The sequence below is a fragment of the Macaca thibetana genome, chromosome 2 (genome assembly GCF_024542745.1).
Source record: "Macaca thibetana thibetana isolate TM-01 chromosome 2, ASM2454274v1, whole genome shotgun sequence".
NCBI classification, from domain to species: Eukaryota; Metazoa; Chordata; class Mammalia; order Primates; family Cercopithecidae; genus Macaca; species Macaca thibetana.
Genome location: NC_065579.1, coordinates 33,730,959 through 33,748,586, shown reverse-complemented (window position 1 = coordinate 33,748,586; position 17,628 = coordinate 33,730,959). Strand labels below are relative to the sequence as shown.

Genomic DNA, 17,628 nt, shown 5'->3' with positions numbered 1-17,628 from the left:
AGCATGGGAGTTTCGGTGAAAGAGAACAGTAAAGAGAATAATATTTAATAGTCATTTGTATTTTTCATAGACACAGATTTAGGGTTTAGAGAATTCAAATGCAGACATGTTTATAGTCAGGTAGTAGACCAGTGGAAGAGATCTTATTTCAGGGAAAAAGTAAATTCTGATGGGTTGAATAAAGTTAGGTCATCATTAAAAAAACAGTTCAATATCACTATTTCAATTTATACAGCAAGGCATTTATGAAGCCAGAAGAGAAAAACATCTTAGTTTTTTTCAATGCATTGTTTTCTGTATGGAATTTGTAGTATATGTGGGGAAATGAAAAGCTGTTACAGTGCTTTTGAAATACTGCCCTTGGATTGTTTCTTTATTTAGGTAAGGAAGAGCGGCAGGAAGATGGTGCTAAGATGTTGTATGCAGAGTTCCAAAGAGTGAAGGTGCAGACACGGCTGGGCACAAGACTGGACTTAGACACAGCTCACATCTTCTGTCAGTGGCAGTCCTGTCTCCAGATGGGGATGTATCTCAACCAGCTGTTGTCCACTCCTCTCCCAGAGCCAGACCTAACTCGGTAAGCACCATGGGAAACTTTAGTTCAGATGGAAGCACACAAAAGTAAATACAGTACTTTCACTTATATTTAAAGCAACAAAGTTACTTAAAAAAAAAAAAAAAAAAAAAAAAAACAAAACCTAATCTTAGTGTAATTGATTTTGAGTCACTGTTACAGCTGAAGAGCTGGAAACAGGAAAAATATTAAATTTACATATTCTCAAAGAATGTTTCCATGATTCAATTCAATTTTAAAACATCAGTTCCTTTAAGTAAAACATTAATATGTGGGAGAGGGGAAGTAACTGTTGGTAGGATATAACTCTCTCCTTTCCTCTTGGTCTTTAAATGTCACTTTGTAGAGCCTTTTTCTGATAACCCACCCTAGTGAGACATACTGTCTACCCTCATTCACTCTAGTCCTGTTACTCTGTATTTTTTTTAACTGCATTCCTTACCACCTGGCATATAGCTTACTCATTCATTCAAATATTAAATGCCTACCCTGTGCTAGGGTGTAGGGACAAAAACAGAATCTCTGCTCTAATGGAGTTTTCATTCTAAGTGAGATGATGAGTAGATGCCCAAGTGAACTTAACATAGGATGTTTGCTTTACCAGGCAAGAAAGACAATAAGGGAGTTGAGCCTATGTGCCACAGAGTAATTATAATGTTTGTCTGTGGAGTTTAAGCTGGGTATCATAAAAAGAAATGACAGCAGCAGTAGGGTGTGGAGCAGTGAAAACAGTGATAGGATCAGTGGATTGGACATCTTGGTAATTGACCATCCAGGAGGTACTTGAGGGAGAGATGAAGATAAAAAGGAGATAGATTATGTTTTGTTTGTCTCTCCACTCAGATGTAAACTCTATGGGTAGAGGGGCTTGTCTATTTAATTTGCTGTTGCAGCCCCAGTGCCTTCAATACTTTGAATGAGGATATATGGAGGCATACAAAATATGGTGGGACTTTATATATTTCAAGGTAAAAAGCCTCCTGGCAGTAAACAGTGTTGTTAATGTATCTCTGGGCCTTATATCTGAGCTAACACAAATAAGACTTAATTGGCCTTTGACCCATGGATTCTTTATTTCTTTTGTTTAATAATTTAAGGTCATTCTTGACTGGATCCTCTTTAGTTACCACAAATCCTTTTAAAACAAAACAGGAAACACAAAACCAAACAGTTCTCTTAATCATGATTTAAAGAGCAGGACTGTTCTTGAATCTCAGCATAACCAAGGCTTTTTACACAGAGATTTTACACTGATTAAATGATGGTTCTACATGGATTGCTAAGGTACCAGTTCATCAGCTTTGTCCATAACTAATAAACTTGTGGATTCCAATTAATCTCATCTTCTATTTGTGAAGGTTTTAGTCCCAGTGAATGACCTTGCAGATGATGCCAATAAATTTTCTCATATTCTAACAAACCACCTATTTGGTTTATCAGGGTCATTTTACATTGCTTTTCTTTAAAATTAAAGTGTTAAAGACACCTCCTCAGCCTTGGGACTAACTGCAGAACGAACTAAGCATGCATCATGTAATTTGTTGATGAAAAGTTTTTAAGTATCACCAGCAAAGAATCTTTGTCATACCAGCTCAGTTCCTTCCTTCAAAGAACAGATTATTCTTAAGTAATTTCAATAATATTATAGAGCAATAAGAGCTCTCATTATTTAGATGCATTTGTTGAAGCTATGTCAATGATGGTTATCCTGTTGCACTGAATTAGTTCTTTAACAACATACTGTTTTCTCCCTTTGAACAGACTGTACAGTGGAAGCCTGGTGCACGGGCTATGCCAACAACTGCTAGCATCCACCTCTGTAGAAAGTCTCCTGAGCATGTGTCCTGAGGCTAAGCAACTTTATGAACATCTATTCAATGCCACAAGGTCATATGCCCCCACTGAAATATTCCTACCAAAAGGTAAATCAAATTCGAAAAAAAAAAGGCAGAAGAAACAGAATACCAGCTGTTCTAAGAACAGAGGGAGAACCACTGCACACACCAAGTGTTGGTACAAGGGAAACAACCGGTTTGGGTTGTTAATGGTTGAAAACTTAGAGGAACATAGTGAGGCCTCCGACCTTGAATAAAACTCAGTTTGCATCAAACTAGATGTATTTAATATAATCCTTACTTAAAATTATTCTGTTACCTCCCTTGAAACAATTAACTTTTTCTTTAGGACTAACCTGTTAGGGGATAAACATCACAGCAATCTGAATTCCAAGTTATTTTGTATTTTGCTTTTAATAAATACAACCTGATTTAAGAAACTTTTGTATTTCTAAATATGTTTGAAACCATGTTTATACTTCTCATGTTCCATTTCAGCAAGTTAACGGTAATATACGCTATACGCTTTAAATTGCAGCAATTTAGCCAGCTACATTCTCAGAAAGAGTAGAAGTCCCACTCAATTATTGCCTTTGAGTAGCAGCTGGTTATCATTTCAAAAATTTTTAAAAACAGTTTCCTCTCTGTACTTTAGTATGAAGTCTGGGCAATGAAAGGTAGAGAAGTGAGGATGCCAGACAGAAAACTGTCTCTACTAAAAGTAAGTACTTAAGTCAATGAGACCATGACAGGATTGAAGAGCACTTTAGGTACACTCCAGGTTTTAAAGCAGAAGTTGAAACTAATGGCCCCAGCCAAATAAGAAACAGCATCCTGAGCTGTTAGACCTAGAGGAGGAGGAAACAGTGAGAAGTGAAAATATCAGAGATATATGCAGCAACACCAGACTCTATGCCCTCTTTATACTATAGATTTTGACCCATTAATGAGATGTGAAAGTAATGAGTCACACCCATTATTTTTTAATGAAAAAATTCGAATGGAAAATATCAGATATACATATCATGTATCAGGTCATTGTGTAAAATGTATTCCTTACTGTGGACTGTAGTGAAAAAGTTTAAAAGGTACTGCTCTGGAAAATACTGCCAAATAGAGGCTGCTAAAATTAGAAATACCTGAAGAGTTATGAAGGTGCAAGCCAGTTCCAAATAAGAACTTGAAAATAAAGAGAACCAAGTAGAATAAATGCATTGGGCAAGATCCGAAAATATATTCAACCTTCATTTTACTTGTATTCATACAAATTGTGTTCTTCCTTCTGTACTCTCCCACTGGTATATTCCATCAGGAATAGCCCTAAACGTAGCTTTAAAGCTGCCATTTTGAGCAGGCCTATGTACAGTTCCTAATATCTGATAAACAATTTTCTTTACTTTCCTAGAAGTACCATACTCTTAGAGGAATGAGCCCAGCATCAGCCAGTGTCAAACACACACCTGCCAAGTGTTGACTGGGTTTCTCCATTTACAAAAGACACAATACATCATTTGCTCCTAGAATATTCAAACCTAACAATTACTTTGTTAAATAAGAGTTCTTGAAATAAGGAAATTTTTATTATTTTCAGAGGATTACATGGGAGCTCTTCAGTAAGGTTATTTTTATAATCTTACTAACAACCATCTCCAAAGAGATGGTTATTCCCAGAAGAATCAAGAAAAGAGCAGTCAAGTACATCTATTTTTGAAAAGAAATGTTACTGGAAAATAATGTATCTAATGGGGACTATAAACATGTCAGACCCGTGCTGGGTGTGTGGCTCACGCCTGTAATCCCAGCACTTTGGAAGGCCAAGGCAGGCAGACTATTTGAGGTCAGGAGTTCAAGACCAGCCTGGCCAACATGGTGAAACCCCATCTCTACTAAAAATACAAAAATTAGCCGGGCATCATGGCAGGCACCTGTAGTCCCAGCTACTCAGGAGGCTGAGGTGGGAGAGTTGCTTGAACCTGGGAGACAGAGGCTGCAGTGAACCGAGATAGCGCCACTGTACTCAAGCCTGGGTGACAGAGCAAGACTCCGTCTCAAAAAACAAAACAAAACAAAAACACACACATATAAGACCTTTGTTATACCAAATCCTCCCTACCTTGATTCCTGGAGTTTGAGGCTAATCTGGAGATTATATTAATATAACTGTCCCATTTCCTGGGTTGTCATCAACACTGCTTCTTAAAACCACTGAATTACCTCTATCATGTTTTTCTTTGATTAAAAGTGTCCTCCTCCAGCAGAAGTAATAAGTCAGGTTCCTTTCTCTAACCATTTCAGGACCATTCCACTGAAAATTATCCAGCCTTGCAGTAAAGGAGTGAAAGTCTAATAATGTCCCTTTAAGTATACTACCCTGGTGTATATCTTCTCCTACATATATTAGATGAGAGGTCACAGGCACTTCACAGGAGTATATAAGGTGGTTCACCGAAGAATGATGACATAGCACCTGAACCCCCTGCAGAAGACATTCTTGTTTAAGCTGCTTGGGAGACAACACACAATGAAATGACAAGAGATTATTTTATTAGGTTGGTGCAAAAGTAACTGTGGTTTTTACCATTATATAAAGTATTGTCTGTCAGATGCAAAATGGCAAAGTGCAGACTGAATACTACAATAAGGAAACAGCAGTCACCAGGATGAGAGGTTAAATCACAGGAAGATTCTCATGCCTGGCTTTTGACCTGGCTTTAAAGAATAGGAATTTTAAAATTCAGATCAGATATACATTAGGAACACCTGTGTAGAAGCAGAATGTTATACATCCCATATTCCCTTTCCAAAATCTAGTTTCCTGTGTTTGCAATCAAGTGATTAGGTCCTGCTCTTTCTAATTCAGTTCTAACAAATGAAATCTTATCTTAGGCTTTGGAAATTGTCTTCAGTTAGCAGCTCAAGTAACAAAAGGAACTCTGGGCAGCTAAGATGAATAAATTTTAGAGATAAAGCTGCAGAGACAGGAAAACTTTTACTATAACCTAATCATGTTCTGTATTTAGTGCTGATAAAATTATATGTGAAGTCTATTTTGTACAAGCACTTTTTGAGACACTTGGACCTTGAAAGTTTAATATATATCCTATAAATATAATCACAGGTCTTTCATGCTATTTGATCATGGGGAAAGAATTCAAATTAACCTTTTAGCATCTGAATTTGAATTTCAGAAGATAAAGACCATAGCTAAAAAGCCCTTAGAATTCTCTTTTTCTCCTTTGTGCACAAAAGGAAATAAATCAATGACTATGCCTCAGTTGCCCCACCTGCAAAGGATTTTAACAGTCCAAATTATTGTGTAAAAGATAAAATAACATGTATTTTTAAGTTACTTAACACAGTGCCTCATACTAAAAATGTGTTATTAAGTGATGGCCATTGTTATATCCCCAATGAAAAGCCAGGGCAAAGCAAGGAATGTGGGAAGAAGTGAGTGTTAAGCAGTACAAAGATTAAGACAACGTTTGAGACCATAATTGCCATAGGTTTAAAAGCAGAATTTTGCAAAGGCAAAGGAGATCAACACTATCAAATATGGTGAAGAAGAGACACGGGCAGGAATGTGAGAATATCATAGCAACTCCAGCAGTAGCCACACTGGAAAGGGTAGAAAACTACCAAGAGAATTTCAATGGGCAGCCAAGCTCAAACTTAGAAAATAATGAAAAAAGACTAGAAGGAATTATCCCCATGTGAGTACCTGTCCCCCTTTAGCCCTTTTTCCTATTTTCAGAGTTTTCTGTAGTGTTTTTAAAGCTCAATTTGAAAGAGCCCTTGGCATGTTTAAAGATAGGAAAAGGTGGCCAGGCGCAGTAGCTCACACCTGTAATCCCAGCACTCTGGGAGGCCGAGGTGGGTGGGTAACGAGGTCAGGAGATCGAGACCATCCTGGCTAACACAGTGAAACCCCATCTCTACTAAAAATACAAAAACAAAATTAGCCGGCGTGGTGGCAGGCACCTGTAGTCCCAGCTACTCGGGAGGCTGAGGCAGGAGAATGGCGTGAACCCAGGAGGCAGAGCTTGCAGTGAGCCGAGATCGTGCCACTGCACTTTAGCCTGGGCGACAGAGCGAGACTCCGTCTCAAAAAAAAAAAAAAGAGAGAGAGAGAGAAAGGTGAAGAGCAGATATTACCATTTCCTAGGAATTTCCTCTTCCTGCAACTACCAGTGTTATAAACCTGGCCCTACTCCATAATCCTAAGGAAGCCAAACCCAGTTTTACCCTTAGCAAGGTTGCCAGATTTCACTGGGTTCTGCTCTCAACCACATGCTGTTTGGCTGGTTGGCGTACCATGAACCTGAGCAGCACCTGGAAAGCCATCACTACCAAGACCAGAAAGTTCCATAAAAGGATAAACTTTCAGTGGTGCCTGACTCAAAATGTGACCCTGTATTTTCAATAAGATAGATGTGGGGTACTTGGTGTTTATCTCATGTCTTTTAATGACACACTTCAGTCATCACAGCTGAAAGTGATTCTGCATCTTGTACCAATTTGAAATTAAATACTACTCTTGGAAAAATGCCACCCTACTTCCAGCAGCAGCTTTCTGAGCCATACAGGATAAGCTGCTTTTGCATTTCTTTCCAGAGGTATGAATAATACTAAATTCAAGTCCATCCAGCTGTAAAAATTCTAAGATGAGAACTTCATGTTGAGGAAGGAAGTTTTAAAATGTAAAAGGCATGACTGCACGACAGTCTGTTAAAATGGGAGAAGTGAATGAGATAATACATGAAAGAAGAATTTCCAGCTAGTTTCACTGGATTCTGTTTTTAGGGAGAGAAATCAAATGAAAAATGAACATGTTACAATGCACATTCAATCTCTTCTATTCCTGCTACTCTTGAAAACATTCTATTTGGTTAAAATAGCTAAGTCTTTCTCTGAAAATATAAATATATTTTTACATTTATGTATATATGCACATATATAGTCACCTTTTGGTATCTGTGGGAACTATGCAGATATGTTTTGGTTTAGAATGTTCTGTTCTGAGAAAATGAGTTAGTGACTATATTTTTTCCCTAAGACTGAGCTGTTAGGATAGTTTAGTTTCTACTATTACTAAATGTTGTCTTCTCTAAGCAAGATAATATACTTTAGCCTATTCAGATTAAGCTTTGTTTCTCTGGGTTTGTACAACCAATAGGAGGGAAACCTCCACTTCTCTTCTGCATCCAAGAGGTAGAAGTGAGCCCATCAACCAGACAAGAGAAGACTGCTTCAGATGGATAAAAAGTTGGGTGAGCAGAGAGAGAGAGATGGGAAGCACAATTCAGATGGGACGGCAGATCAGAATACTCCACCTACTGTAAGAACAAGAAGCCTTGATAATGTGATGGCATGTCCTCCTGGTTGATGATGTTTTAACAACAGTCTGAGACACTCTGACTTTCTCTACATGGGAGCCTTGATGGAGACTCAGAGTAGTCACTGACATCAAATCTGCTACCAAGTGCATCCATACAAGAGAGAATATACTGTTGGGAGATTGGAGGGTAGAGAAAATTGGTGCCACTTCCTTTCTAATCCACTGAATGCAAGGTACAGGCCTATTTTCCTCTTTTTGAATATCTAAATGAGTAGGCAAACTTTCTACAAAGGGCCAGATAGTAAATATTTTAGGCTTTACAGGTCATATAGTCTCTTGCAACGGCTCACCTTTGCTGCCATAGCATGACAATGCCAATAAACAATATTGTAAATGAATGTGCATAGTTGTGTTCTAATAAAACTTTATTTACAAAAATAGGCAACAGGAGAATCTGACCTGCATGGCGTAGTTTCTTTCTTTTCTTTCCTTTTTCTTTTTTGAGACAGAGTCTTGTTCTGTCTCCCAGACCAGAATGCAGTGGCGCAATCTAGGCTCACCGCCTCCCAGGTTCAAGCAGTTCTGGTTCTTAGCCTCCCAAGAAGCTGGCATTACAGGGATGCAACACCACGCCCTACAGATTTTTGTATTTTTAGTTTCGCCATGTTGGCCAGACTGGTCTCGAACTCCTAGCCTCAAGCAACCTGCCTTCCCCACCCTCACAAAGTGCTGGGATTACAGGTGTGAGCCACCACGCCTGGCCATAGTTTCTACACCAAAACTAAATAATAGCTCCATGTGGATGAGTTAAACAAGATTAAATTAAACTATTTCCCTAACTTGTAATACCTCTAGCTGATGCATGGACCATCCAACCATCCAGACCCACTCCATATAGAAAAATACTTACAAAATCTAATGTAATCCTATTACGCAACCACACAGATGAATATGAGACAGAAATAGGAATTAAAACATTCTAATTTATAACTTCTTAAAATTGATCTAATAATGCTTAAATGTAAAGTTTGTCATGTCTTTCCTATCAGACATACATTTTCTACACAGTTACCTATTTGTAAGACGCACAAACCATGTGTTTCACAGTATGCCTGCAAGATGCAGACCTGACAAGAGCAATGGTCCAGGCATTATACGGTATTTTATTTATGACCATAAGATGGCACCAAATTATCACTTGTCAACTAAAGGGCACTTTGATATACTTATCACAGAGAACACTTTAATAGAAAGTTCTTTAATGTAGTTGAGAAGATTAGTAATTTTTTTTAAAACTATTAAAAGGCACATTTTCAAAACCTACAAATCCAGAGCCCAAAAATGGATCTCTGGAATTTATATAGAACGATTTGCTCAGTTTCTGGCATTGAGTGCTCATAACAATGAGATGTGGTTTCTACTCAAAAGGGTTACTAAGTAGAGCAATGCAACTATTGCTTAAGAAATAATGATGCTAGGGCACCTTTGCGTTAAATATGAAAAGAAGTTCTGTCAGGCCTAACAGCCATGAAGGCCTAACACCACAGAAATGCGGGCCTTTGTCGGTATATTTGTCAGTTTGGCCAGATTTGAGTAAAACAGAATAGGAATAGCAAAGTCAGGTGTGCACAGTGACCTGCACATGAAACACCATCTACCTGAAGCAGCTGTGCAAGCACAGGCTGTTACATCATATATGCTCATGTGTACACGAGAACACCAGCAGATTTATATTAGAAAAGGATTTCTAAGGATAAAAACTAATGGCTCAAATAATTGTTTTCACTTTTCTCCCCAAACTGTGACACTTAATTTATGAAAGAGATTACCAAATTTCTGTTTAGATTTATCAACAAGTGTTTTCAACTTAAATTTTTAATGCTTTCTAAAACATAAAAATCCCACAATTTTATAAGTTATATGTAAATAATTTTTATTTTTAACATATTTAAATAAGTTATATGCAAACTTACTGCTACATTTAAAGAGTGTTTACAAGAAGTTAGGCTGGGCGTGATGGCTCACGCTTATAATCCCAGCACTTTGAGAGGTCAAAGCGGGCAGATTGCTTGAGCCCAGGAGTCTGAGACCAGCCTGGGCGACATGGCAAAACCTAATCTCTACAAAAAAATACACAAAATTAGCTAGGTATGGTGGAATGTGCCTGCAGTCCCAGCCACTCGAGAGGTTGAGGTAGGAGGATCACTTGAGCCCAGATGTCCAGGCTGCAGGAAGCCATGATCACACTACAGAGCAACACCTTGCCTCAAACAAAAAAAAAGTGTTCAAGAAACTGTACCCCCCCACACACACACAGACACATTATAGAAATCTGGAAAGGTTATTCTTGTTGGCATTTCACTGGGCTTTGAAGTAGAGGTAAAAGCTCTCTCTGATTCTCAACATTGGGACAGAGATAAAAGGATTTCAACTTAAAGTAACACTGTCCACAATGATCTCGAAGTCGACTGTACTGGAGCATTGTGTAGGAGACGAGACTAGAAAGGCCAAAAGAATTACACGTAAAATTTAAAAAACTAAACAGGCCAAGTGCTGTGGCTCATGCTTGTAATCCCAGCACTTTGGGAGGCTGAGGCGCGTGGATCACCTGAGGTCAGGAGTTTGAGACCAGCCTGACCAACATGGTAAAACCCTGTCTCTACTAGATATGCGAAAATTAGCTGGGCATGGTGGCACACGCCTGTAATCCCAGCTACTCAGGAGGATGAGACAGGAGAATCACTTGAACTCAGGAAGCAGAGGTTGCAGTGAGCCAAGATCGCGCCACTGCACTCCAGCCTGGGCAACAGAGCAAGACTCCTTCTCAAAAAACAAACAAAAAATCAACATTGTTTTCTACTCTTCTGCCACAATTACTCATTCAGAGTAAGTAGCTGCTTTCTAATGGTAATGTTATTTACTCACTGGGGTTTCCTCATGTGGCATACCTTAAGCTATGTGGTTCGCTGACACACACATAAACATACATACACACACACTCTCACCTCTTAGAAAGTGTCTTACTGCAAGTATCAAAAAAAAGTGCTGCCAGTAATTCAGATCAGTGTTTTCCAGTCAGTATCCTTAATAACAGATTCACTATTAACATTCGATAACAAAGGAGACTGAAATATTATCTTGTCCTTCTGCATTTTGAATTTATACAACCGTTTGCTGATTAATAACTATGCTAAAGGAAAGTTTTTAAAGGAAATCTTATTCTGTCAAAGCTGAGTTTACTTTCACTTATTGCTTAATTTAACAACAACAAAAAAAATGGATGTGTTTTTCTACGAGCTTATAATTAGTCAGCCATAGCTTTAACACATCCAGCTGGGAAATCTCAAGGACACAACAAGCTTTACATTTCAGATGGACCTGTGTCCCACTAAACCCTGCTTAGCTTAGGTTCTTCTGCTAATAGCTCTACTATTCAAGCCAAAGGCCACAGACTAGTATCTTTTCCATTTTCCTTTTCTCCTATCCAGTCACGTCAATGTTATCTCTCAGAAGATACAAATTCAAGGCTGGGCACAGTGGTTCACACCTAATGCCAGCATTTTGGGAGCCCAAGGCTGGTGGATTGCCTGAGCTTAGGAGTTCGAGACCAGCCTGGGCAACAAAGTGAAACCCTGCCTCTACCAAAAATACAAAAAAATTAGCCAGACATGGTGGTGTGCACCTGTAATCCCAGATACTCAGGAGGCTGAGGTGGAAGGATCACTTGATCCTGGGAGGTAGAAGTTGCAGTGAGCCGAGATCACACCACTGCACTCCAACCTGGGGGACAGAGTGAGACCCTGCCTCAAAAAAAAAAAAAAAAAGACAATTCAAATTCCATGCCTTTCTCTCCATCGTGACTGCCACAGCTCAATCATCCCTTTACTCCTTAAGCTTCCTTGAGTTTCTAATTGGTCTCCCTATTTCAGTCTTCACAACTGATCCTCTGTGCTTCCATCAGCATGTTACGATACAAAAATCCAAACTCACATCAAACTCTTGAAATGCCCTGGCATGCTATCAGACAAATCAATTGTCTCTGCTTTCACCATTAGGCTTCTGCCTATCTCTCCAACCCTTCACACTGTACTTCCTGGTCTTAACAGTGTCAAACTCACTGTGGTTTTCAGATTCCTTCTAGCCCCTACCACCACCTCTGCAGAGTCTTTGCTGTTTGGCTGCAATGTCCTACTGCTTCTCAGCTGGAGTTTCCCAACTTAAAATTTGATTCAGCTGTCACTAGTTCTAGGCAATTTCCATGACAAATTTCTTTGAGGATCCCATGAAGTTATTTGTCTCCTTCAGCTACTGTAGCATTCTGGACAACATTTACCATCCTACTGGATATATTTCACATTGGTCTCCAGAACTGACTGAAAACTTCCTGAAGGCACGATAGTACCTTTTTTTAAAAAAAATCTAAACCCACAACAATGTTTATGGACAACTGTATCTACATTAATACCAGGGACTGGTTAACCATTATCCATTATTAACAATAACCAACTCTTGACAACCAAAACCCAAAATAATGTCATTAAATAAGAGTTAATAGTTCAAGTGGTAGCTGAGCTCAAGGAAACTTAACCATCAGAGTGATCTCTCTGTCCAATCACATACTAGTTAAGGATGAATATCCATACCACATTTTAGTGTGCAAATCAGCTGCTGTTTGGATTGCAGGAGCTCAGTCTTAAAAAGTGCTTCAAAGATTTTCAAAAGCCAACGTCAAGGAAATTATCTAGTGAAATGTGCACTGGACTCATTTTAATCTATGTGTATTTTTAAAGTAAATAGGCAAAGATCCCTATTAACTTTCTTGAAATAGCTTATTAGCAGTAATATCCCCTGCTATCTGTGTTCATGGGCTCCTATAGGGCAGGGATGCCATCATCGTTCTACTTCTAGCACACTCCAGGTACTAAATAAATGTAATGAAAAGATAACCAGTTCATCATCTAACTTCATGGATGAGTCATATGCGGAAGTGAATTGCCAAGTGACAGAGGCAGAAAGCAAGGTAAAGTTAATTAAGTTTCCTAAATATTAGTTTATTGTTTGCCTCCAACTCATTTCAGTGAGAAACTATTTTTAAGTGTAACCAATACATACTTTACTTATGTAGTGTATCAAGGAGACCAAAACTTAAGTGATCTCAAAAAGACTACCAATGTAAAATACATACCCTACATGGACATGACAGGTAAATAATGTGTCTTATTCTTGTGAGGGTGGTTACTGCTATAAACAAAGCCTATATCCTGAGAAGGGAGGGTCTTTGGGTTGCATGGTTTCACTTTTGTTTCATCTCTGGGTTATGCAATGTCCAGCATAAATGTGACACAACATGTTCAGCCTTGTTCTGTGTGGCCAGTTTTGATCACTTCAGAACTGTTTACCTCATCAGTGCATTATTTTAAGTTCTTTTCTTTCCTTCCCTGACGTTTAGCCATTATGGGGCCAAATAACTCCATAAGGTAGTTTAACAGGGAAAAACATCAAATAAGTTAGTATTGTTAGGGACTCTAGCAAGTCCTAGGATTAGGAAATGGGGTAAAAATTTAAAATTTAGATACCAGCACATTTAAATCATCCATGTCAACTTGGATTAATATATTATGGAAAATTGCAATCTGGATCTGTACTGTACATTCAACTTCTTTTTAAATCATAGATTCTGTGTACTATGCATTCTCCAGCATCCATATGGATAATTTTAATTTCTGTATCTTCAGCATCCATATGGATAATTTTAATGCTAATAGTCCCCACTGGGATGCCATTAACTTAAGAAATCATTTTTATTTTTATAGTACAAAGCAAATGAATGTATAGGCACATTTATTTCAATCAAGTCATAATCTGAACCTAAAATGCAAAGCAAAAGATTAACGTGCATTTAATATGTATTTCAAGTCTTTGTAACAGAGAAGAAAAATCATTACAAAATTAAGGTATGAGACATCAAGTCACTAACGATAGAGTTGATTAGACAATGGCTTCCATGTTCCATCTAATGACATGGAACAATGTACATTTGACAATTCAGCCTTAAAGGGTTAAGTAGAATAAACTTCAGGCAGCTCCTTACACTCAACTGCCTCAGTAACAAGACTCAAAGAATAGATATTTTCCCTATCAATGACAATAGTTCAGTGCTAACACTTGTAGTTTCATATTGGATAAAAGCTAAGGAATGGGTCATCCTGAAAGATTATAAAATACAAAACTTATTAGCTTCAAGAAGGATTAAACCTCTAAGAATTGGGACCCATTTCTGTTTATAGATAGAAATATTCAACAGAAAAACAAATTTCTAATTTTAAATTTCTGGCCCACATACTCAAAACAAATGACCTATACCTCATCAAGTTTTTATGAAAACTGATGGCATTACACACAAAATTCATCATCTCCCTAGCATGCCCAATGAAACAAAAAGAAGGTACAGAACACGTGATGAAAGTAGAAGAGACAGACTCAGATTTGTGCTAAAATCTAGGCCAAAGAAGCTGCAGATGCACACAGAGCAAGGCCAGGAAAGAATCTTCCACATATACTCTGGTTCATAAACCATCTGTTTGGGTTTGGGGACTTTTTATTCTTTAAGTCCAGTAGCCTATACTTCCTAAGAAATATGATTAAAAACTACATAACAGCAAAAATAATAAAATAGAATTACTTAGCTGAGGTATTTGGATTTATATTTAGAGGATGACAAAATGATATTTGACAAAGTATATAGTCTCCTTTAACTCAAAAAGGAAGACATGTTAATATAATTTATTATAAACTTCAGCCCAATCAGTCTTAAATGTTTTTGACTCTATGACTAAGTGTTAATTATGGACACTGTTATCCTAGAATACCACTTGATAGCCCTGCATTAATTCTGCTATACCAAAGACATACCTTTTTAAAATAAAATAAAATAAAATAAAATAAAATAAAATAAAATTAAATTAAATTAAATAAAGCAACCATTTACACTTACTAAGAAAAACAAAAATTTACTTCAAATTGTAGTATAGGCTTTTCAATCACAAAAAGAAAGAAAAGAACAGTGATCTGACAGTGGTCACATCCTGTGCAAAAAACTTGATACAAAAATGGTAGCACATGGTATCTGAGGTGCTTACATTACAGGAAAAAGGAAATACAGTAGCTGAAATATGGCACTCCTGGGAATCAACTTCTAAACCAAATAGAATGCCTTTGAAATGATTAAATTTATTTGTGTATTAGTAAGAAAGCCCCACCACCATAAATAGTACAATATTTAAAAATAAAAAAAAATATATCTATCTAAGATAGATAGTGTATTTATACTGTTAGACTTCTTTAAGTGCAGAAGGTGGTTCAGGTTTTGCCCTTTTTTTTAAATTAAATAACTGACCATATGCTTTATAAAGTTTCACTCAATCACAAAAGCCAATTATATCAAGGAATATGATATCAAAGTTGCATAATTTCATGTGGGACTGCCAGCAGGTTAAAGTCTTAAGTCTTTAACATTAATGTTCATTTTTAGTCAATGAATAGTTAAAAAGTTCTCAAATCTTCATATCCTCTTGAACTTGCCCTTCTAAATGATCCTCAGACTGCAATTTCTAGTTTGCAAATAAAATAATGCAATATGCATCATACTTCAAGAAAAGATGATGATGTCGAACTAACATGCTTCTGGATCTTTTCCCTGCTCCTTTCAACCTTCTTTATAATTTCTGCCACTATGCACACTGATGAGGTGAGACCCAAAAGAAACAACAGATCTGCAAGAGAAAATAAGTTGGGTTTTACATTTCTTTGAAACTTACAGTTGCAAAGCTTAATAGCTTACATTTTTCTAGCATTTTACCACAATTTTTTTTTTTTGAGGCAGAGTCTTGCTCTGTTGCCCAGGCTGGAATGCAGTGGTGTGATCTCGGCTCACTGCAACCTCTGCCTCCCGGGTTCAAGCCATTCTCCTGCCTCAGCCTCCCAAGTGGCTGAGATTACAGGCATGTGCCATCATACCCAGCTAATTTTTGTATTTTTAGTAGAGATGGGGTTTCACCATTTTGGACAGGCTCGTCTCGAACTCCTAACCTCAAGTGATCTGCCTGCCTCAGCCTCCCAAAGTGTTGGGATTACTGGCATGAGCCATGGCGCCTGGCCACCACAGCTTTCAAATACATTGTTTCACAACTATTCCATAACGTAGGCACAATCACCCTCAGTTAAAAATAAGAAAAGAAAAAAAGATATTAAATGACTTATCCAAAGTCATATAACTAGGAAAGGCAGTAGCCAGAATTAGAACATAAGTCCTCTGACCACTATCCCTGAAACCTTATGTGGCTAGCCTTTATCAGTAACACCAACAAAAGGAGTTTTTTTATTTCATAGATCACACAGCCCTTTAAAAAAGTACTGTATCAACAGTAGTAGACACTTTGAATGAAAATGCCTATCTGAAGATTAAAAATTTGACATTAATATGTTCTATTTCAAAGCATAGAAGACTTGTCTTTACAACAGACTTTACACACTATCTCAATTCTTATTTACTGCTTGGAAAATTGCAGATGTTTCCTTAAAATGCCATTTTTTAAAAAAAGAGGAAGCAATGTGAATATGGAATTAAAATACTGAAATTCAACTAGTTCAATTTCAAGGTAAATTTTAACTTGTAACAAAAAATACAGTGACACTGTATAACTATTTTCATAAATACCCAAATTAAGAATTCAATAAAGGATAGCATTATTGTCAAATACATCATTCCTCACACTTACATAGGAAAACTGATTTTTAAATGCACTGTACTATACATATAATAAATGGTAACGTAAGAATAATGTGTAATTTCCAAATAATCTTTATAAAACATTCTACTATTTGGGTCAGACTGACATTTTGTGAAATTAGAATGTACAAACAAGAAAGAATAAGAAAGAATTATTCGTTTAACTACTGAAAATTCTAACTTTAAAGAAGAGAGCAACTTGGTTTCCAGGGAGATTAAGTCTAGTTTTCTCTTCATACAAGATGGCATAGTACATAAAAAGTTATAAACTATACAGCAGGTTTTGATTTGCTATATTTGAGAATCACATAATATGATTTTTATAACAATTGATAACCTATAAAAAAGCAAAAACCAAAACCCTGGATTTAGGTGAGTAATTCCCCTGAGCTTTCCCAAATGAAAAAATAGATTCCTTTTTCAAATCAAGTGATTTACTTATTTTGCTATTTTAAAAGAATTTTAAAATTAAAACGAACACATTAGAAAATATGATTTATCTAAAGTATATAAATGATAAAGATAACGTTTTCTTTACCCAGTATGCTTAGGCTCTCAGTCTGAAAAACCTTTTGAAGTGGAGGAAAGTAAATAACTAGTAATTGTCCCATGATGGATCCAAGAACTGCATAGCAAAACATTTTATTACTGCAGAGTCCAATCTCAAACACAGACTTGGTCTGTTGGCAGAGCAGAGAGTTCAATTATTACTCCTTGGTCACAGAAATAACTTCTTTATTATATTCACTTCTAATTTTTAATAAGCAGTATAACTTTATCACTGAATTCTACAGTGTCAATTCTATGAAATCTCTTAAATTTTACTATTGTTTTGGAATAATTCAGATGGAATAAGGGTAAATATTAAAGTAGCTTTTATTTTATTTATCAAGAAAGGGCTTGCTTAAAAAAAAGTGACACTATATAAATGAGACCATTTTTAACATCCCAAACATCAAGAAACTTTATTTGTATTTTGCTAAATCATTTCTTCTTTTAACATCCCAAACATCAAGAAACTTCTCTGTAGTTTGCTAAATCGTTTCTATCCATTCTCACTAAGGTAGATATCTAAAATCCTTTCTTGGAGAATGGA

At 36.9% G+C, this 17,628-nt stretch overlaps 1 protein-coding gene across 9 annotated transcripts in view; it reads right to left on the bottom strand.

Moving 5' to 3' along the window:
• Positions 1-10: 10 nt before the first annotated feature.
• Positions 11-17,628, bottom strand: part of ATP2C1 (ATPase secretory pathway Ca2+ transporting 1) — a 178,846-nt gene continuing 161,228 nt past the window's right edge. For 6 of the 9 annotated variants that reach the window (XM_050777766.1, XM_050777726.1, XM_050777776.1 and 3 more), the window contains 3 exons: positions 17,071-17,212; positions 15,392-15,516; positions 11-569 (listed from right to left, as the gene is read on the bottom strand). In XM_050777766.1, coding sequence (XP_050633723.1) covers positions 474-569; positions 15,392-15,516; positions 17,071-17,212 — 363 coding nt within the window. In that variant the 3' untranslated portion in view covers positions 11-473. The remainder of the gene's footprint in view (positions 570-15,391; positions 15,517-17,070; positions 17,213-17,628) is intronic. The other 3 variants (XM_050777735.1, XM_050777786.1, XM_050777757.1) reach the window with 1 other exon arrangement.